Source organism: Zosterops lateralis, assembly GCF_965231275.1.
Source record: "Zosterops lateralis genome assembly, chromosome: 1".
Lineage (NCBI taxonomy): Eukaryota > Metazoa > Chordata > Aves > Passeriformes > Zosteropidae > Zosterops > Zosterops lateralis.
In genome coordinates, this window is record NC_139762.1 from 139,869,453 (window position 1) to 139,892,585 (window position 23,133).

A 23,133-nucleotide genomic window follows, 5' to 3' on the forward strand; every position below is an offset into this window, starting at 1 on the left:
GGAACTGAAGACTAAAGCAGACACTGTGTAGTGCCAAGCTCAGGAGAATGCTACCACGTGGAAGGAGATATTATTTTGCTCTCTGCAAGATCCATTCATTTATACAGAAGCTGTCAGTTCATGACTTTATGTGATTTTCCACCTATGTCATAGACATCAACTTAGAGCAGGCTTTTTAACTGTACCCCTGTATCCATGCATACTTGAATGTGTGTGCATGCATACATTTTAGAAACATCCAGCTGAGAGACAAACTTTGGCTAATTGACTTTTACTGGCAAAAATTCCTGCTTGCTTAATAATTTTTTGTCTACTTTCCATCATTGTGGTTAAGTCTGTCTTTACTAACTGACTTCTTCTTCCCTCTTGTTTACCTTGCTGTTAGTTATTAAGTGAAACAAGAGGAAATAGAAGTATTTTTTTCATCCCAGCATTTTAATTCTTTTCTGTTACACATTTTGGGAGACACATAAAGTAGGACAGAAGTGACAAAGTAGAAATTGGAGAATGTGTTGCTATATGGCGACTTATCTAATTAGTGAATGGCTATTTCCCCAGACAGAATATTTTGTCCAAGAGTAAATAGTGTTCCCCTTTGCAGTTATCTGAACATTATTTTAATGTACTCTTTCCAATACTCCTGTGAAGTAGCCATTAGCAATTATTATAAATTATATATAATTATATCATCATCATCTTTATGATACAGATTGCAAACACAAAGAGAGAAGGTCCATCTCCTGTGTAAACTGACTTCTTTGGAACAATTTAGACACCAGAGTAAAAAACCCTCAATATTTTATCTTTTATATTACCCTATGAACATAATACTTTAAAAATTCCCATTTTTACAAGTGAAGGTTTATATCTCAGCAAACTGGTTTGGAAATCATACTACCAAAAGCCTGTGAGTGATCAGGTACAGCTACAAAGCATGAGGAGGACCTGATTTAGTGTGTGCACTCACAGAATAATCCTATACATGACTGCTATGTGCAAATCATACTTTGCATATTGCATTCACTAACACAAAGAAATGGCTGTAACAGGGTTCTTCTATTCAGGCCTTTAATAGACCGTTTGCAGGGTCCAATTCTCACTTCTGCTGAGCAAGTTCACACCCACAAGTCCTGCCCTCCAGCCTAAGCTGCAGGTTATTTGGGAGTTTAAACCTCTGCTCCTCCTCCTAAGAGTCACAGTTTTCAAAAAAGAATTGGAGAACTGTCAGGAGTCAATTCCAGTGGTTACAGAAGTCCCTTGGACATGGTTGCCAGATCTTTCCCTAAGACTAATTAATATTAGTCTTAAAACTAACTTAAAGGTTGTTTCATGGATATCATTGGCTTTAGTCTGGCAAGATAAATTGCTGATAATATTCCCAAGAACTGCTTTGTTGGCTCCAGATTCTTGATGGTTTCCCACTTGAAGGAGTTAAAGCCACTCTCCCCTGAGAAGCTCCTTCCCTCAACAGCATCACAGCACCAGCCTGAGTGAGGCTGCAATGCACCTACACTGGAGGGGGGAATGCTCTAGGGAGGGTGACACAGCAAAAGTGGGATTAATAATAAAGGAAGATTTCATTTAGGAATGAGTGAATGAATGAATAACAATATTTAAACAAAATACTTGCAGTGATTCAGCAGAGGACCTAGTGTGGGGTCCCTTGGGAAAATGAGGGTATCACTTCATAAATAGCCACGTTGTAGTGTCAAATGAGATCCTCCCATACACAGACAAGCTGAATTCTGCAACTTCTGCTAAAGTGCTTGCTTTTCAACCCAAACAATATTTATTTTAATGGCACTTTAAGGATAAATGAAGGTGAAAAGAGTAAGGATGTCATGCAGCATACTAAGTTGGGCCATTTCTCCCTGCAAGTGGCTTAACTTAAGGCAATTGAGCCTCTGCCTCACGTTCCTGCAAGTTTCAGACAGCATTCTGGCTTTGTTTGTTCTTTTAAAGAGGGTTATCAAAAAGCAAACCAATACCTTTTGCACTAAAGTTAGAGTAATTAGCTTAGAACACCAGTGTCAACATAAATATGATTAAAATGTGTAGCTACATGCAATGTAAACTATTGCTGCATGGAAGAGCGTGAAGAGAGCTAAATAACATGAGCACAAGGGGAATCTTACATGGGGCTTGATAGAAGAGAAAATTCTTATCAATCCAAAATCACTGCCTCAAAGCCAGTGAGTCTAAGCCGTATAAGTACCATTTAATCCACTTAAAAATAAGATCTAATCATAGATGGCTGGGCCACTATCACTCTCCAGAGCAAGAGAAAACTTGCTGGCTCATTTGAGAGCACATCCTTTCATTTTGTGCGGCCGGATTTTTGGCATACCACAGCTCAGCCCTGCTTGGAGCTTTGTAAAAATCACTTATCTGGGCCTATCAGTAGCCAAATGGAACACGGCGAACATTCCCGCTGGAGCTGCCAGAGAAACAACGGCTCCCCGAGGATTAACTTCTCAGTGAAAAAGAAAGCAAGCCTCTGTTAGCACAGCATAATGGCCTTCATCTGTAACCTAGATCTGGGCTGGCTTCTTTCAAATGCTTTTTCACTGTGCTATCAGGAAGGAAAAAAAAAAAAGAAAAGAAAAAAAAAAACCAAACAAAAAACTAAAACAAAACCATGCAGTTTGGAGGGAACGTCACAGGATCAAATGGTGCCAGTAGGAACCCACCATCCCTCCCCTGAGCCTGTTTGGAGGAAGCCTGAGAACAAGGAAAAGGTCTCAAAAAGCCTTCCTGGAGAGAGGTGAGGGGCAGTCCAGGGGGCAGGGAACAAGCACAGCTTCTTCATAAGGAAAGAGTATGAGGATAAGCATCCCTGTGTGCTTTCCTGCCCTGGTGTGTGGATTCAGGGAACAGAAGGGGTGACGGTCACTGCAGTTTGTGGTCACTCAGCCTTTGAGAGCAGGAGCCACGCTGGTGAGTCACAGGGCAGCCCAAAGTGCTCACCACTGTCTGCAGACATCTTCCTGATTCCTGCAAAGGTCTGGGTCTAAAATAAATCCAGGGAAGGTCACCTCAAAGGCCTCTGCCCACTAGATTGCTCTGTGCCCAACTAGACATTGCATCTCCCACAGCCACTTATCCCTTTCTGCCTAAAATATAATACAGATTGTCCTGCTGACAGTCCTTCAAGTAAGCTTCTAAAATGAAGGATGACACAGAGCCTCAGTCCACCAATGCTTGTGTGCAAAAATATTTTTCTTCCCATGAAACAGTCTGTCAGCAGAACATCAGTCACAGTGCTGGAGCAGGAAGGAATAAATCTCTGAGCTCATCCACACTGAAGGCCAGTCAGTGCAACTGGGTACAACTGCTTTGACCTCAAAAAAGGGCAGTGTTGAATTAATATTGAGTAATTAGAAAATGATACCCCTTTTATCTTGAGAGCTGTGGATCCCTGATGACTTAGACCACATTCTGACTCTTTGTGGGAGGTTCATCAGATGCAGAATAGGAATCTGAAAGGCTAACTTTGGAACTGGTCAAGGAAGGTAAGTTGGAAAGGGAAAACTCAGCATAGACATCTAATGGGAAGTGCCCCAGTTCAGAAAAAGTATTCCTGTATAGTTAAAGAATTTATTAGAGACTAATTCCTTCTTTGCTCATCTGAACTGTTTATCTGACGTACCTACCTCTATTAATCTCTTCCACAGCATGCCCAGTCAGCCATGGTTTTGCAAACTCTAAATCCAAAAAACATAATAAAATCCATCTCCTTACCTGCCCTGTGAGGAGCTCTCAGGTACGTGGTACATGAAGACATTTCCTTGAGAGGCAGCAGCCCAGTGACTTGCCATGTTTATGATGGGACATGTGATAAACTGGTCACTGATAAAAAAGGAGGAGCAGAAAACAAACACAGTTGCATAAAGGAAAAAAGGGAAGAACCCCCACAAGCAACAGACCTCTCTCTGTCACAATAGTTTTCTTTCATTTTCCAAACCAGCTCATATCTGTCTTCAAATCAACTGAAAGAAACCACATTCCCTACAAGACTAGTACTACTTAGAATTCGCTAGAAGTGCTGCTTTATGCAGTGTTGAGCAATGATAGTAAACCAACCAGATCTGACACATAGGAAAAATCCTGGAAAAAAACCCAAACAATCCCACTTTAGTCTACAAAGGCTCGTGCTTATAAATAGTTTAAAGTTCTTTCTGGCACCACTAGGTTGTGATGGCATCTAATTAGAGGTCTTACATATTTCCTGGGTTAAGGACCAATAATATAATTTCTGAATTTGTATCTGTGTGATTTCTTGAGTAGAGTTTCCAGAACTGGAAGAGGTAAGAGACCATTTTTGAAGATAACCTGCAGGGCTCATCAATAAGGAATTTCTGGTGCAATATGTCTGGGAGAGAAAGATTAACCAATGAGAGTGTAGTGAGGAAGTCAAATGATCAATTTACCACCAGGTCCACAAGGTACAAGTGAAGCAAATGTATCCAAACCTTCCTACCTTCCTTTGCCCCAAGAAAGGGAGCTGGAAGTTGGGGTGAGCAGAAGCTGGAAGAAGCACAAGCAGTTCAAGGGGGGCAGGTAAAAGAGAGGAGACCTCACTGCAGTAAATCTTACTATGATTCCTGAAGGCAAATATCACATACACGTGTATCACTACTCCCCATCCTTCCTGTGCCTGAGGACTCAGCACATGCTTTGGGCGTTTATATACCTTTACCTAGATGAGTGCACACAAACATATCTGCTGAGGAAGTGGGAGGTTTCAATTCTCAGTTCAGTGAATCTGAAACAGCAGCTTCTCCTTCAGACTCGATAGGTTAAAAAAAAGGCTGGTGCAAGAACAAACAGCATCAGAGAAGCATAAAAACACATTACTATTTTTAACTGCTATGGTTATGAAAGGCGCTGTTTGGGTAGCTATCTTGGCTCAGCAGAGTTTATTTTAAGCTCATCTGTGAGACCACAAGCTTTGGGCTCACTGACCACAGGGCTCTTTGACAGTTATGGTTGACAACACCCAAATGAAACAAAAAATTACTGCTCTTCACATGCCTACCAGCATGGGGCTTTAGAGGAGCAGATGGGCTTTGAAAACTGGGGAAATGGGGAGAGCAATAGCTCTCAAGAAATGCTTTGAGATACATTTCACCATTTAAAATGGATTCTCTGCTGGTGCTGTGGGGGGGAAAAAAGTCAGCTATTCTGAGGAAGTAGAGAACAAACCTAAATACACAGTAACCACAAAAATGAAACAGCCACCTCTAACAGGCATGGAATACCAGAGTTAAAAGAAAAAAAAGAAAAAAAAAAAAAAGGAAGAAAAAGAAAATTAAACTAGTTTTACACTTGGGAAAAAAATACTAGAAAATTGCAGCTAAAACAAATTTAAAAGCAGAATTATTTTAAAACCACAAAATATACACTATATATATAGTTTATAACAACCATTTGTGTTGCTTTTTCACACTTTGTAATCCTGTTAAAACTTTAGTGGTTAATTCCTGACATAAAACTTTTCTTGGCTGGTAGTAAGGTTTTTGTTAAAAAGAAACAAAACTAAGGAGAAAAAAACCCCAAAACCAAATCAACCTACCAAACATCCAAAAACCCAGAAGTAATCCCCTGTTTTCTCCACCATGTTTGTGATGCTGATATAGGTGACTCTCACTCTGTACCTACTGTTTCACCTCACTTTCTGCTGTGAAATTCCCAAAGTGTTTGTCACAAAGAATTATCATCAGAGGCCCTAGTCTCACTACTCATCTTTTTGTTTGAGCAGGAATAAGCCATTCACTTCTTTCCTTAGCCAAGGTATTTGCCTCATAGCTTAAAGGAGCAGGTAATCTCTACACCCAGGAGGCTGCTGAGCCTGAGGAGCTGTTGAAGTATCCCATTCCTGCTGGAAATGTGTAGTGTGCCAGCTCTTGCAGCTTTGCAAAATCAATGTTTGCACCACGCTGAGCCCTGGGCTGACTGCCAGTGATCAAATGTGACAGCCCTGTGTTATAACAGCTCCTTATAGAGGGATCTCTGGATGGGAAGAATGGTTAAAATGTAACTACTACAGCAGTTTATTATGGCTTAAAAACTCACTAATCTAAAAAAATTCCCCCCAGAGGTAACACTGGTGATGGAAGGAGGCTAAAGACAAGTTCTGGCCTTGATGCCCATGAACCACAGTGCTTCTACATGTTCTGCAGGCAATGGCCTCAGATGTGTTGGTGATGGGAGGCCCATCCCTGGGACAGGCTACAAATGTGGCAAGGTGTGTGAGTTGATAAATGGCACAAAGTTCAGCCCTCTGGCTTTTTTTATTCCGTGACCTCAGTGCACCAGCACACCTGGACCACCCAGAAACTACTGTCCACTCTTTGAATCAGATGTTTCCAAGAGAATCTTGGCTCCTCTTCGTCGTCTCCTGCTCCCTAAGGCTCTCCCAGAGCAATGTTCTTCAGCTCTGATGGAAGAATAAAAGGCAAATCCTGTCTCTGAGGTGTTGTGGAAAGGCTCACGGTGGGACACTGTAACACTGAGAGTGCAGATGCCAGGTGCCTGTAGCTATGATGTCTCAGTTCAGAACACAGGTGGAACATCTTGGACAGGTCCATTAGGATTCAAGTCACCAGTTTCTAAGCCACATCATATTAGAAAAGTAAAGAGTTTTCACAATGAATCTACTCATAAAGTAGAAACAGAAATAGGGAAAGAGTTTTTTTTGTTCATTTCTGGAAAATCTGTTCCACTTAAACATTTGCTCCCTGAATTTGCTCAGAGGCAGAAAACTGGAAGTTTTCAACCTCCACTTCCCAAAGGTCCGTGCAATGTTTCAATGCAAAGGATGGGAGTGCATTTAGTGGAGGCAAGTTGCTCATTGCTCTGCTGACATGCATGAGGTGCTGGAGCCTGTCCAGAGCAGGGCAGTGGAGTGGGGAAGGCTGTAGAGCACAAGCCTGATGAGAAGCCAAAGGAGCTGGGGTTGTTTAACATGGAGAAAAAAAGGCTCAGGGGGAACTTTACTGCTCTTTACAACTGGCTGAATGGAGGTTGTAGTGAGGTGAGGATCAGTTTCTTTTCTGAAGTAACAAGCAAGAGGAAATGGCTTCAGGTCATGCTGGACATTGTGAATAAATGTATTTTACAGGATTAATAATAATAATAATAATAAAAATTAAAGTAATTACTAAAATCAAATTTTTCAAATTTGATCATCAAGAAAAAGTACCTGACTGTATAATTAGGGGACTGGTAATAAAAGGCAGACTATTAATTCTACTGTCACAAGGATGAAACAAATCAAGGAACTGTTTATGGACAGTGTTCAAGCAACCCAGACCTCTATGACATGCAAAAAGTAGCAATAGTAGTCTGAACTCAATATCCAATTCGAGAAAGACATGCCAAACTTTTCACAAGGCATAAAAATCAGTTCAATTTCTGTTTACCAATGACATTGGAAAACTTCACAGAAAATGAAATATTTTCCCCCATTTTCTGTTCATTTGCATAAGAATTTCTCAAGTTTTTCAGGATATAAATGCACACTTCAGATAAGTAAAACAAACCTTGCTCAACTCCAATCATAGAGGTGTACTAGGATGACTTTCTTACCGTGTAGCATTTTCCAAAGCCCTGGAAAAGGATGAATAATCATCAGTTGAGTGTTCCAGGGAGTAATACCACGTAGCTGCATCTTCAATGAATGAGTTGGACTCTTCTCCTCCCAGAGAATTTTGCAGAGCCTGATAAAAGGCTGTTTTGCTGTTGGCTCTTCCTTGACTTTCTTCAAATTTCTGAGAAAAAAAGTGCATACATGGAACTCAGAAACAAAACCAAAAAGATAATTCTTTTTTTTAGTGGAACAGCATAGGCTCAGATCTCCCTCTGCTGGAACAAGTCCTCTCTGCTGTGATCTCTGATTCCCGGGGGATTGAGTTGGGGACAATCCTACATTTCCTTTATTAAAACTGTCACCAACAAGAAATACTGGCTTCCTCTGGACCCACCATAGTACAGAACCCCCAGCCTAGTCGGTCCAAATCATAGGTACCAAGCTATGCCAATGGATCTCTAAAAGTACAGAAATCCTGCTGGTTCTCACAGAAGGGGTTCCCAGGGACAGTCCTCCACTGCATGTGTGTCCAGTGCTGTTTTTCTGATGATCTCCATGAAGGAAAACTAGAGGGAAGAGAGGGAGTTACTGTTCTTCTCCTTTGAAAATTCCAGAAAGCAAATATGTTTTATAGGCCATTTCATGACACTGACTCTTCTGGGAACATCTACAAAGGAGCATGGCTGCTCCAAGTTCTGTATTTAGGCCCCTTCTGGAATAATATCTGCCTTAGACCCAGAAGAGAAATTCAATTCCTCCAACTCCCAATGCAGGGAACAGCCATGATCTTCAAACTTCATAACCCTTAGGGCCTTTCAGAGAAACCAACAGGGAAATGCCTTTTTTCCTGAGATCTGTGATCTGAAACCTTTCCTAACATAAAGGCAAGTTCCCCAGAGCAAAGTGCCCATGGCACAGGGACCACCTTCTATGCCAAACTGTGTATCCAAACATATTTTTACCAAAGCTAAAGACTGCTGGAATTTTTCAACACGTTTTAATTTGAGAAAGTGTTTTTTTATGTCATTAACTGAAACTTTTCACTTTTTAAAAAAGAATTCTTCCAATTTCAGAAACAAAAGAACTTAATGAAAAAACAATTTACCCTGAACTTTCCTGTGCATCATGGCCTTTCTAAAGAGGGCACCATACAGGTGCATATTGATTGAAACTTGGATAAGAGCTCTGGAGAAAAAGATCTAACAAAACCACCTCTATTATTTTGGGCAGTCAGTCTGATGCAAACTAGGCCAGTGTCTGCCCAGTTTAGTTACTGTAGATGCTTTACTTAATATATTATTTTGATGGCTCACAGCTGGTTTTCATCATGATGCTAGAAGGTCTTTCCACAACCCTATACAGAAAGTACAGATGGAATAATAACTTTTCAGTAGACTCACAGAAATGAAAGATGGAAAATAAGTTCCCATGTGCTGAGGCTGAGGTTTGTCCTTAGCATTCTAATGCTCTACGTATTTTGAATAATTTTGACTTTAAGGGATTTGAAAACTCTACCAAGCTCCCAAGCTCCAAGAAGATCTTGGCATTTTTCCTTGTATTTTTAATAGATTCTTCTTCTGCTGGATTTTGGCCCATGCAATGTGAAAGAGTCATGTGGTGCCAGCTTTAGCAATATAGCTGTACTTTGAAAAAGATGGGGAGCTCACTCCTGACACGTCACTTTTTGTGCACAAATGCCACATAATGAAACTGCACAGCACTCTTGCCTGCAAAATCATTCAGCTTCAAACCAGCAAGGACACGCATATTCTTCTTCAGGAAATAGAAATGATCACTGAAGACCTGACTGCAGATTCACTGAATTCAAAAGCAATTTTTTCCATCACAGCTTTGGCACATATCAGTTTGGGTTCCTACTAAGCAGCAGAAGCATTGCTTTGTTTAGCTAAGAATCTCTCATTTGAAGACTGGGTTCAGCAGTTGTGGGTAAGAAAAGATACTTTTCCATGGCAGAGCAAAGCCCAATCCCTTGTGTATAAATGAACCCATGCAAGCAACTTTCATGAAGTGCTTTTATTTGTTGGCTTTTTAAAAGGGATTTGTTAATTTCTTCTACTCTACTTAAAACAGAGAGAAACAAAGTGAAAAAAACCCTTAGGGTATTGATTATGTAACCTAGGCACTGATTCATCACTGTCTCATCAATGGTCAAGTAGCAAACAAAGGTTATGGTTGAAAACCACAGAAAAGGAGATGGATCATCACACACCAACATATGGTTAAGGTGACAAACTCCCTGCTAAATGTTTTGGAAAAGCCAAAAATTGGTGAAAATGAAGTTTCATGAAGAAGTTTTTGAAATAAAAAGCAAAACAAAACAAAATAATTTGGTAGTTATTAAATACAGAAAGATCAGCTCAGGACAGGAAGTCTCTGAGCTATAAAGGCCTAGAGATTTGGGGAGCTTTTACCAGAAGCATCATATTTGCTTACCCCATTCTTACAAACAGCCTCTTTTAACAACTGCTGAAAACAGCATTTTGTGCTGAACAGCCCTTTGATCTGACTCAGGGTAGTCAACCTCAGGTATTTAATGTCAGAAGTCAAGGAGAAGAGGCAGAAGGCTGGCTTGGCTGGACAGGGATCTTCTCTTGGAAATAAAACAGAAAAGGAAGGTGTATGCCCAGTTGAAGCAAGGTCAGGTAACAAGGGAAGAATACAGAAATGCTGCTTGCCATGTAGGAAGAGAATTCATTTGGCCAAAGCTGAAGTGGAGGTGAAGCTGCCAGAAATGTGAGGGGCAATAAAAAGTTTTTTTAAACATATAAATGAAAAAAGGTAGTATAGAAATAACATTGACTCTTCCAGAATAAAGAAGGTCACTTCCCCCACAGGGACATTGACAAGGCAGAGATGTTCAATACATTCTTTGCCTCTGTCTTCAACACTGATGATGGCCCATGAGGGCCTCAGTGCCCTGAGCTAGAAGACCATGACTGTGAGAAGGATCAACTCCCAGTGGACTCTGAAACTGTGTGGGATCTGCTGCTCCAGCTGGATCCCTACAAATCTACAGGGCCTGATGGGATTCAGCTGAGCATCCTCAATCAGCTGGCTCATGTCATTCCAAAACCTCTCTCCATGATTTTTGAGCAGTCTTGCAAATCAATGTCTGTGTATGGGTTTCTGTGGTCTTCAAAATGCTCCCAAAACTCTGCAATTTTCAGAGTTTTCTCAGACATAATTTACAGTATTGTGGGGCCGTCAAAATGTGTTGACACAGATGAAAGAGGGCTCAACAGGCAGAGATGGATGATAAACAGAACTAGCATTTTTAAGAATTTTCATCCCTCAAACAGCACTAAAACCGCACAACCTGAGACAATTTCTCAAGTGTTACTTTGGCTACAGTATAATTTAAACATCTGACTTAAACATGAGAGCCAAAATCAAAGCAATATGTTCAAAATAAAATTCATTAAACATTAAAAAGACAAAATATTTTAACTCTTAAGAAACTGATTCAATTCAACTGATTTTCCATGTCCAACATATGTTCCCAATAGAAAATATATGACCAAGGAACAATTTTCAAAACACAGTACATACAACAGCTGCTACCAGATTAATAGAAACAGCTGCACATCATGTAAAATAATTTATATTTTGCTTACCTTTAAAGAGGCATTAGGAATTTGCCTCGGAGTTATAGTGGGGTTTTCTAAGAAAGTATTTAAGAAATTAATTAAAGGCAGCAGGTGCATCCCTTTCTGCTCTTCTGATGATTCAAAAACATCATAAGCATTTCCTAAATAATGAGCTAAATACTACTCACTGTTCTTGTTGCTGCAGGACAATTTATGGAGCATAAGAGTGAAACTGGCCCAGTGTTTTACTTAAAAAGAAATTATAATAGTAGGTAGACCAAATATGTATAGCTTCCAAGGGGAAAAATGTACTTTTCCAACAAACTGAAACAATGAGAATGCTAACAGTGTATGTACAGATCTTAGGCCTTAAATGGCTTTTGACAAACTGTCACAAAAGAAGGTGAAAGACCTGCCTCCATTCGGCAGAGTCTTCCAAGAATTCTGACTAGTTTTGATATGAAGTGAAGAGTTCAGCCCATTCTCCTCACTGATGGCATTTATGGATACACTTCTCCCCTGGTCATTACAATAAATATATACATATCTACCACCTGTTGTATACTGCTTAATACCTTTTTCCATAAAGAAATTAACTGACTGTAATAAAATGCAGGATGGTAGATCTGTTCTGCACAGATCCATTTGCTTACATGAGGTAAATAAAATAAATTTCTATCTACTCACTCCCCTATGTCCTGGATTTGGGTTCTGCAAGTAGATTGTGCTAAGGAGGGAAAGAAAAAGAAAGCAAACACATGAAATACAGCCTCAGTTTTTCAACTAAATCTTGCAATGTGGAGATTACATAGTAAGCACTTAACACATGGAGGATACACACTGGGCTATAGTGACCCCTGTGCATATACAGATAAACACATAGAGCAGCATGAGTGAATCCATAAATTTAATGCCATTAGGTCCTCCCACCTGAGCATCACATATAGGACAGAGATAAAATTTTGTCCAGTTGGGAATTGAAATCAACATTTTTAGAGGTTTCTGCTCAGCTGCCCTAATCTATGACTGCTCAAAGCTAACACTCCCTGAAGATCTGCCATGGGAATTGCAGTGAATGGGTTTAGGCTTAACCACTCCATATGTCACATAATAGTGCATTATGGTACCACTTGCCATTCCCTTAACAAATTCTGCTTTGTTTCTCACTTGGTTTCAACCTTGAGATGGCTTCACTGGGGATGAGTAGGAAGTGCTCCAGGAAGTGATGAATCTGTCTCAGTTCACATGAATAAGCATTTCAGTGAATGCCATAAAATGGACATTTCTTGGGCTTACTCTCTGCTGCAAACATCACTGAGAGACCTCAGCCTTTAATTGTAAGCAAATCGAACATAAATATTTTGCTGGCACGTAAGTGCTGGTGCCTTTTGTCTTTCTGTTTCATTTTTAATAGCAAAGACCATAAAAGGCACAAGCACAATGTTGCAGTGGGAGTAGGGAGACACCCAGTGCAACCCAAGGCCAGTAAGATCCTGCAGAACAACATGGTGCCAACTGGATTTTCCACCTTCTGGTCTGGGTGCAGTCTAGAGGTTTCACACTCACTTCTATGTGAAGAGTGAAAAGAGTTTATAACACTTGCATGCAACTTCAGTCTAAGGTGATAAAATTTGCATCATATGTTAAGCTTGCTTACATCCAAATGGCTAAAAGTGTCTCCTTACCATTTACAGGATCAGTACTAAGAGAAATCAGGATTAATAGTGCAAATCCTTGACTGAATTGCCTAGCACAGTTATACCTAGGAACTGGTGGAGCAAGTCAGTAGGGGTTAAATTATTTTTCTCACTGCCTACATTGAGATCAGCCATCCTAATAAAGATGGAATTTAGGACTTTGCCAATTCCATACACTTGTTAGAGCACTTTTTAGCTGTTTTGTCTACTGAAATACATGCATGGATCTTCTCTCTGCAGAGCAGGAATACACCTGTAGGTGGATTTTCACCCCAGGGAGGCTTGGATCCCTCTTTTTAGAACAGATGAAATACTTCAGGTGTAGTCAAAGGCAAACTAGTAATTATGCCTTGGTTCCCCAAGTTCAGATCAGTGCTCTGTCCACCAGCTAAGCCTTCCCACACTCCTTAGTGTACCAGTAAAATTGGCTTTGGCTATTCCTAGAGAGGTGCAAGTGAGATTTACCTCCAAGTAACCCTTAAAATTAATAATGTAGATGATCGGGATACAGTGTGGATTGTCTCAAATCCTTCTTCAAGGTCTATTGTAGCGAGAGGACATTTAGCACAGGCTAAAGATCTGTTATGATATTCATGACAGAGGAAATGGGGCACACTTCCAAGTAACAACCACCATCTGCACTAGTTTTTGTCACTGTAGCTAAATACGTATGTGGCTTATTCAGGACTTCATCATCAGACTGACTGCAACCACAAATGGTCATAGCTAGCACACAGAAATGCTACTGAGGACCTAGAGAATGCATGTTCTTAAGTAGCTCAGTGATTAAAGGAGTAATTACAGTTTCCCAGCAATTAATACCCTGTGTTGACAAGGGAGAAATCAGGAAACTTCAACCTTGCAGCAGGTCTTTAAGAAAACAAACCAGACAGGAATACAGACTGGTCAAAGCATTCATATTCTCTCAAGTCCTAAAAACTTGAAGCTACAGGAAAATAGCAATAGAGAAAAATATGAATTAAAAAAAATCATCAGTAAATATAAACCTTTCTTATGGTTGAGTTGCACCAACTTACTGAGTTCCCTTCCAATCTTATTTTCTGCAAGCCTTTAAATAAAAAAGATATTTCAGATTTTATTTTTGGACAGGCAACATTTTTCTACTGAATTCTCAGTTGCAAGTGTTTTTTCTTTTCATTTCAATCTGACAGTGCTAAATCTGGGATTTAGCATTTGTGCCTTTCATCAATATCATGATTTGTTGCAAAATTTTTAATACAGCATGGAATTTAATCTCAATTTTGCAGACAACTGTCATATGCAGAAACAGTGGTAAAGAATTTCACTTCCTAGTCTTCAACACAGGACTTGTAATGAGGTCACTGAGGTTTATGCCCCTCTCACAAGGTCTTGATCATTATCTGCAGGCCTCCAGCATCACACTATATCTTCTGTGCCTTTCTCCTATGACTTCCTCTTGAAGTTGATTCCAAAAGAGAAAAAGACATGAAAAAAAGAGCAGAAAAGTTCCAACAGAGAGTAAACAAGTAATATGAACTTAATTCAGGTGGGCCATTAATTCTGAATTAAACTGGTCTATATGTTATTGGCTACGAGCAAAGAGAAGCTGGGACTGATATTTCTCTGCCTTCTAAGAGGTGAAATCCACAGTGTTATTGCAAGGTGGCAACAGACAGTACAGCATGGACACAATTCTTTTTGTTTTTACCAGTTTCTGTCTGGAAACCTTAGACCACACATCAGGCCAGTGCTACACTTTTTTACAGCTAGTCCATACTCTCACTCATCTTTACAAGAAAATGTACTTCTAGGACACAACAGAGGAAAAGATTGCTAAAAAAACCCTCAAAGTGCTGACTTAATCCTGCTGCACAGTGAAGAAATGTATAATTAAGTTGCTTTCTTCTTCGTGAGATACTACTGAGATCGAAATGAAAATAGGATTTTAAAGACAGGAGAATATAAATGATAAATCACTTCTGCTCTCTTACCTTTTTCTATCTCCCACAGAAATATTAATCAACACATATTATTATTATTATGGCATTAGTCATCCTAACCAAGACTGGCTGGAGAAGGACAATGCATTTGCATATTTCTATGGAGCATAATTCACAATTTGTAAAAATCAAAAGGCATCTCTTCAGGGTGCATGTGATTACTCTTGTCACTGTAATCACAGTGATACCATCAGTTCATCAACAGTGAGTGTCTTCCCACCTTAATTGCCTTGGCTCTGCTGATGAGACCATCTTGTTGAGCACTTCCAATGAGCAGATCTACTTTCTGAAGCCGAGGGCGCTGCAGGGCTTTAGCCAAAGGTTGCTGGAGGTAAATTCCATCTATCACTGGACCCCAGTACTGGAATGGGCCACTTATAGCTAGAAGCTATGTTGGCAAAAAAAAAAAAAAAAAAAAAAAAAAAAAAAAAAAAAAAAAAAAGAGCAAGAAATATGCAGTTAATTCAGCTTACCCTTTAAATGCTATCTTATTTTGATTTATGCTTAATTCAACTGATCTGATTCCCTTCAAGTGAACAAGTGACCAGGTAATATAAGTGCAAACTCATCCATTGGAAACTATTTTGCTGACAGTCTCAGTTGGTGAAACAAACTGAAGAGTATGGTCTTATAAAAATGTTATTTAAAACTAGGGATTGAGTCCATGCTGGTCCTAATTGGCAGATTTGTTGCCAGTGGGTGTTTTAATTTGTGGGTAAAGGATCCATCTCTAGAATTATTTATACGGGAGCTTTCACAAGCCTCCCACTTCAAATACAGAACACTGACATCCCATCCTACTTTGTTTTCTGAAAAAGTTCTGCTATTAAAGCTACAGACATTTGACTCTCCTCTAGAGTAACACACAGGGGCAGACAAAAGGGAACTGAAAGAAGGCAAAAAAATTATTTAGATTTATTACAGAAGACATGATTAAAGCAGTGCAAAAGGAATTTAGTCTAAAGGAGAATCAAAGTGTGAGTATTCATAGCTCAGAGCTGGATGTCATGGACAACAACTTCCTTCCACCAAAAATAGTCCAGTTCCTCTTTCACGAGGATTCAGACTGAATTATTTTTTAAGCTTTCTGACAGCTTTGTGTGAATGGAAACTTTTTGACTTCTTGCCAGTGGCATATGCTTTGCTATGTTGTACCTTAGTTTGAGCATCATTGAGGACACGAGCAGGCAATTGGCGAAGGCAGGCTACAATTTCCTCACTAGTGGATGAAGGGCATCCCACATCTTCAGCCAGGGCTGCTGCTTGGGTCTGTGCTCTCCTTGTAGTAATTATGGATGCTGGAGAAAAAGCTGAGCCTCCCTAGAAAAAAAAACAAAACAAAACAAAACACAATATCAGTCAACAAACGTTGCCAGAACACCTGGTTCCCTGGTGCAGGTAAAAAAAGATGAGAAAAAAAATCTGTCCACCTGCAGAACATAAATCACTGGCTTTTAAAATAAGTGTGTTCTAAAGATCAAAGCAAAGGGCTGAAGGGTCAGTTAGGCTGCTTCCAGTTCTGCCACAGTTATTTTGGAAAAGCTGTAAGTGTCTGTATTATGTCTCCAATGAAATCACAAATCTTTCTGAAAACTTTGGTGAAAGGAGAAACATTGAGACAGGAGCAGATATAAAGAGGGTGCTGTGAGACACAGGAGGGAATGGAGAGCCCATCTTACAAGAGGAGACTAAATGGAGTTTTATCATAGCTCTGATAAACAAGGGCTGAGAGCAGGCATGATGTCCATAAAGAAGAGCTATTTGTACCTTGGGACAAAAGAGCACTAAGTATTCACATGGAGTGTAAGTCAACTTCAGCTAGAAACCAAACAGAACAAGAACAGAACAAATAACCAGCACAAAGAGCAGTGAGGGTCTGGAAGTGCTATGGACTGAGGAAGTAGGAACAAAAGATGAAGGGAAACTGCAGAATATTACCCAGAGCATGAAGATCAAAACCAGAGCAAAGGCTACAGTCCAGTCTCTACCCCAGACTCTTCATAATCTTCTGGCAGCTGTGCCAACATAGCAAATGTTCTTAACAAGAAAGGATGGCACAACATTTTTGAGTAAACATGAAAACTACTCGTTGAAAATGCAGATAAATTAGCTTAAATCTGATAAAATCTGACCTAGAACAGAAAGGTTGGAATTGCTCTGACATTGTTCAAATGACTAATTTCCAAACATTTGCATCAGTATACTGATAACAGCTGCTAAGATTAGCTTCTGTCCTCTAAAAAACCCCACAACCTAGATGCATGATATGAAAGACTCTGATCTATTGAGCTGATTAACTTCTTACTGAATTTGTTCAGAGCATAACTACAAGTCCCAAGAAGCAAGTTAAAAAGAAACAGAAAATAAACAGCAAATCTTTCAATTGAAATTGTCTCGAATCTCTGAGTCAAAAGAACTCTGTGAAGCCCTGGCCAGTGCCCAAGATACTTTTTGTATTTCTAACAAGTAGAGCCATTGATACCAATAGGATACCATTGCTCCCAACTGGAGAAATTGGTTTCCAAAAATAGTGAGAAAGAGGTTATTATTTGGGTGTAGAGACAGCATTTTTAGTTCACTTTATGCAGAATTTCCAGTGCTACTACCCTCCTGAAAGTTTCTCTTATTTTTTAACAGATCTGGAAAACAAGCACTGTTATTAGCTTAATGACTGAGATGAAGATGGTTGCAGATAAGCAAAGAAAAAAACTAATTTTTTAATCTGGGTCACTGTAAGAGCCATCTTGAGTTTTAAGAGAGTGGAAGAAATAAAGAAGAAGAAATAAACAACACTTGGTCTTATTCCTCACTTCTGCACTCAATTTAGATGAGGAGTCAAGTGAGCAATGGGCTTTATCCTCTCATGGGATTTGCAGTGGCCTATTTTGTGTTTGTAAGGCACAGTATTTGTCAGATGCTGACTAGGTACACTGATTCAGCTGGTCATGATAGAGAAAGAAAAATATCTCTGATGAGAGTATCTTGTCTGTGGGTGGGTTCCCAGCACACAGAGTGAGAACCATTGATTTTAACCTGGCCTTTGGAGGAGCATGTTCATCAGAGCTACGATGAGTGAGACTAGAAAAGGGATAACACACCACGTCAGCTTCCCTCAGAAGAGGAGCTTCCTTGCATTTCATGTGGAGTAAGGAATGATGAGCCCCTCAAAATAGCAGAAAAATTAAATCCAGGACTGCACAATATTTACCCACTAATCTGGCAAACATATTCTTCCACATTACAGATCTGAATGTGCTCAGCAAGCTTTATCAAGTATCCAGTCCCACCAAATGGCATTCATTTAAAACAAAGCAAAACAAAATCATAAAAAATTAAAGGACTTCAGTTTCCCAAACTCCACAAGTTTAACAAATTTTGATGATGTCAGTTTCTGTGGAAATTCTGAAATTGCCCTACTAAAGGGTCAAGTTTGACAGGAAAGAGTACTGAAATCAGATGATCTATGGAACCACAAATTCACTGGGATCAAGCAAAACATCCTCGTGTGTGCTACGTTTCCTCTTGGAGATGTTAAAAGCTGTGCAAAGTTTCCCTGTCTCAGATATCTACAGCCTGAAAGATTGCCCTGAGGTCTTGTACTGAGTAAAACAGAGATTGCAAAAGGTTCTGGACAAAAGTATCCCCCAAGTTCTCTACCGCAGAGGCAGAACTAAAAGCCTGGGAAGGCAAATCTTCACATCACAGCATGAGATGTGTATTGGCTGCCAATAGATACAGTCAAAGCTTGATGAGTAAAACAAAACCTCCAAACTTCTGCAAATACATTTCTGAGGGGAGAAGAGCTCGATGGAGTCTCAGTCTGACTGTGGATATTTTCTCTTCTTTCTGTGAGTGGTTACAACAGGTTTATTTGCTCTTTATTCTGTATTTTTTCTTCCATTTTCCATGCGAATGGCCACTTCCTCAGTTTGCTTTTCTGGTAACACCCATATTCAGGAAGCAAGTCTTGCATCTGGGGTGTAAAAGAGACCAAATCTTTGGGGTTTGAAAGAGATGTGGTATCTGCTATTTTTAATCTTGTTTAATTTTTACTAGGACTGGAAGCAGGGGATAGAGAAACCTGAGGCATTATACAAAGAGTATTTGGAAACAACACCATTAATATTTCCTTCCCAAGTGCATCCAAAATATGTTCCAGGCTTTGGAAACATGGCTTTCCTTAGGACAGAAGTTATACAAGCACAACTGTACCAGTTCTCTATTTTACAAATTCACATCAAAATTCAGGGTCACTGTTCCTTCATTATTGGCAAAAAAAACCCCTTCAGGAACAAATAAGTGAGAACAGAAGCTGGCATCACCCAGAACTAATTTTCTTTCTTTTTTGAGCCTGCAGCTTTCACATTAAACAGAAATCTTCCCTAAAGACTGAATCCACATTACAGGTAGGCTCAGGACACAGAGAATAACAGCTACACTTAGCAGTTCTCTCTTTTCCTATTAAACTGTAGTTTATTTGTGTGATTAGTCCCAGCTACCAGTAATGGGGGCCTTGTGTACTTTAAAACATAGGACTACTTAGGCAGAAGCAGAAATAGTGGAGGGCCTGTTTATTTCCATTACATGGCACCCATATTACCATCAACATGACAGAACCATGAATCAGAAAACCAAAAATCATGAGATCAGCTCAATAATAACAAACACCTTGTTCTTTTCTGTTAGTCCTCTGTTTTTTAATTCTCCAGGAATTCTCCTGGATCTGTGAACACAAGAGCTTAAAAAATCACCTTTAAATCTAACAAGTGGAATCTTCAGATATTCCAGCAGAGTTGTTTTTTTGAAAGTGAACCTCTAAAAAATGACATATACAATAAAATTGTAGTCATTAGCCACCTTGTCATCACTGGGGGATCATTTAGAAGGGATTTACAGGGAACTGAAGCTACACACACTTCTCATTTTAGCTGTCCTTATAGATGGACCCACAACAAGGGGGAAGAGGAAGACAGAGGAAGTTCCATTGACATTTTTGACATCGACCCAGTCAAAAGTGTTTGAAAGTGCTAAGAAGAAGCAGTTGCAGCTGTGTTACACAATCCACAACAGCATGGTGACACGGCTTTCCAAATTTCAAAGCAATAGGAGGAACTGTACAGTGTTGAGCAATAGCACTTACTGCAACAAGTGATGGCCTTGAAAATGCCAGGCATAGCCTTTGGTACTATTCAGTTCAGGGACCAAGAATATTGTCAGCACTTCTTAATTTTGCTTTTTAATATTAGAGGTTCAGCTACAGAGTAGAAATTCAGATACTGGGAAATGTTGCAGCTCACACTGGTGAGAAGCTGATGAATCAGTTATATGTGAAGAAGAATTCTCACTTTGTTATCAGGCTGTGACCAGCTGAGCTGGGGCCAGTGCCTCTTGCAAACTTCTTCTGGGACATCATAGCCCAACAGACTGTCATTGATGCTATCCTGGCCATCCCAATTCTTCCTCCACAAACTCTTGCTGCTGTTCTGATGAGATGATAAAAAAGAATATATGGACCTGTGTTTGGTTTGTGTGGCCATGTTTTGGTAGCGAGGGCGTCTAAATTAAATAACTAAATTAAAGCAGTGTTGTGAGGAGGAGTGAGAGTGGAAAATCCCAGATGGTCATAATCATGTTTTACTTCTGCTCTGTTTAATTGGTAATAAATTAAACTAATTAAAATTAATTTGTTTAATTTCCCTGTCTGTGATGGTAACCAGTGGGTGATCTCTTCATGTACTTACCTTGACCCATGAGAATTTAATTTTATTTTCTCTCCCCTGCCAGCTGAGGAGGGCAGTGACAGAGTAGGTTTAGTGGGCAGCTGGTGTCCAGCCAGAGTCAACCTACCACACTGTACTCTGAACCTCTGTCTCACAACATATCTGGAAAAGATAACTGCCATATAAACTGCAGTGCTGAATGTCTTTGATTCCTCATTTAGTTTTGAAGCTCACATCTGCAAAATTTTTCAAAAATTATTCAGAACACATCTAATGATTAGAAACTTCACTGGAACTAGATTTTATCACCCACACTCTGCAAACCCAAATGCAGCTTCCTCTCCTCACATCATGACCTCTTGTTTTTTTTTCCAAACTGACTTGAAAATGAAATTCTTTCTTGAGCCACATTGTCTCCTCAGCACACACACTCCCTGCAAGTGAATGAATTTTCTCTAATGGCTGCAACCAAAGCAGGCTTTCTGTGTGCCCTGATCCATGCTACAGGCAATGCAAACAGCAACCGCAGTAACACCACCCCAAAAATGAGATCAAAAGACATCTAATGCAAACAGTCAGACCAAAGAAATGTCCTGAGAATTCTACTTTCCCAAAAGAGCCAGCTGCACAGCAATATTTTATTTGTTAAAAATAGGCACTCTCCAGGCTCAGATGCACACAGTTCCCAGCCAGAAGTATCTGTCAGACCATCTGGTTTGACCTCCGGGATAGCCAGGGCTCTTCCATTTCCTGGCTGCTGAGCTCAAGTGCTTCCTATCACTTAAAACACAGCTTGTCTTTGACTAGAGCCTGATCTTGCATGAAGCATTTAAGCTGTGCTCAGAGACGCAGAGAAACGGATACCACAGCCTTCTCCCTGGCAGTTTGTGCCTAAGGATAATCACTCCATGGACAGGCAACAGCACGTTATTTCTGTTTGAGGGTGTCTTCAGTTTCAGTTAATGCCAGACCAAAGATACTGTTTAAATCCTGTTTTTCCTCCCTGCAAAAATAAGCAAGCTGCAACTAAGCGACCACTGACTCACTTTCCCAATGAGTTTAGGAGGTTATTCTTTAACAGAGTGGATTTAAAATATTTTCAGAAGTTGTTTTCAATTTGGACCCTATTTGCTTCTTTCTTGCAGAGTTGTTTTCCAGTGTCCTTCACTGTTTTTCCTTAGATACCCAATTCCACACACTGACAAGTACTTACAGGACACCAAGATTGCAGGGCTCTATATGATGACATTAATGTTATTTTTCCAGGCTTTCATGAAATCTGGCTTCAAGAGCCTGGAGAAGTAGAAAGCTTTGGGAACAGCTCAGGGAGTCTCTGTCACAGCTAAGAAGATATTTGGCAGACACCTGGCAAACACCAGCACAGGGAATGTAACAGGGAATGGTCAGGTCAGTCCAGCAATGGAAGGGGAGACTGAGGAAGAAACTTTTTTCCCTCCATAATTGTCTACTAGAAAATTTTAATGTTTTCTATAATTTCCATATAAAAATGGGAGGAAGGCAAGGGTTCTCTCTCTAATATCAAAAATATCATTTTGAAGAAAGATTTCTTTTTCATATATCAGCCTTTGCAAACCCCTCTTTCCTGACAGAGGCAGCCCTGCAAGGACAATGTTCCTCTCACAGTGACTCACAGAGTGCCTGTGTCAGGTTAGTGACCTGAATAACAGGATATGAATATTTCTAAGATGACATAAAAAAGCCCCACTTAATTCATACAAGCACTTTCTTCCATTTAGATGTAAACATTACCTTATCAATTATCCTGTTTGAAACAAGGTATTAGCTAAATACACCAAAAAGGTTAATCAGCTCTCATCATTGCAAAAGACAGACAACCACCAGCAACAGGCAGAAGTGACATGGAAATGGAGAATTCTATCTACCACCCTCCACTGCGAACTCATCTGTTCCTCTACAAGCACAGTACAAATTGTCTGAGATTTACTGTGTTTCCAGCAGACCATGTTCTATCAAGCAAGTCCAACCTCTCCTTAAGTGTGACCAACCTCTCCTGCTCAGTTTGAGACCTGTCCCATCCCCAAGTGCATCTTAGGATGTAACCTTACTTCTTGTAAAGGCACAAAGACCATCAGAGGCAGCCTAAGGCTGAGTGTGGGGAGAAGGATTGGGAAAAGGCTCTGCCTCTGCCTATTCCCACGTGCAGACATCCCCTAACCCATGATATTTGAGTAATTCCAGAGCCACTGTTCATCAATTCAGTGAATGCCATTAATGGATATGCATGTCACATCCTTGTGATTTGAAGAAGGCAAGAAGGTCCTAAATAATCAAAATATAACTGGCCAGGGTAACTATGGAGGTGTGCTATAGACTGATTATCTTATCAAGCTCCCTAGTGCTTTCCTGTCCCTTCAAACTGAGATCTGATGGCACAGCCCATCAAGGAGAAAGAACATTTTCCTGAAATTACCAAATTACCAATTTTGGCACAGCTTTGGGGATTTGATCAGTGTTTCCTGGTTTCAATAACAGTTACACAACAGCTCCTACATA

At 40.0% G+C, this 23,133-nt stretch overlaps 1 protein-coding gene across 1 annotated transcript in view; it reads right to left on the reverse strand.

The window, feature by feature from the left end:
* The window catches only part of TG (thyroglobulin), a gene marked incomplete at its 5' end in the record, with an annotated part of 158,123 nt that overhangs the window by 24,591 nt on the left and 110,399 nt on the right, over positions 1-23,133 (reverse strand). Inside the window, 4 exons of the mRNA XM_083860645.1 lie at positions 3,742-3,849; positions 7,591-7,772; positions 15,099-15,266; positions 16,034-16,198. Coding sequence (XP_083716771.1) covers positions 3,742-3,849; positions 7,591-7,772; positions 15,099-15,266; positions 16,034-16,198 — 623 coding nt within the window. The remainder of the gene's footprint in view (positions 1-3,741; positions 3,850-7,590; positions 7,773-15,098; positions 15,267-16,033; positions 16,199-23,133) is intronic.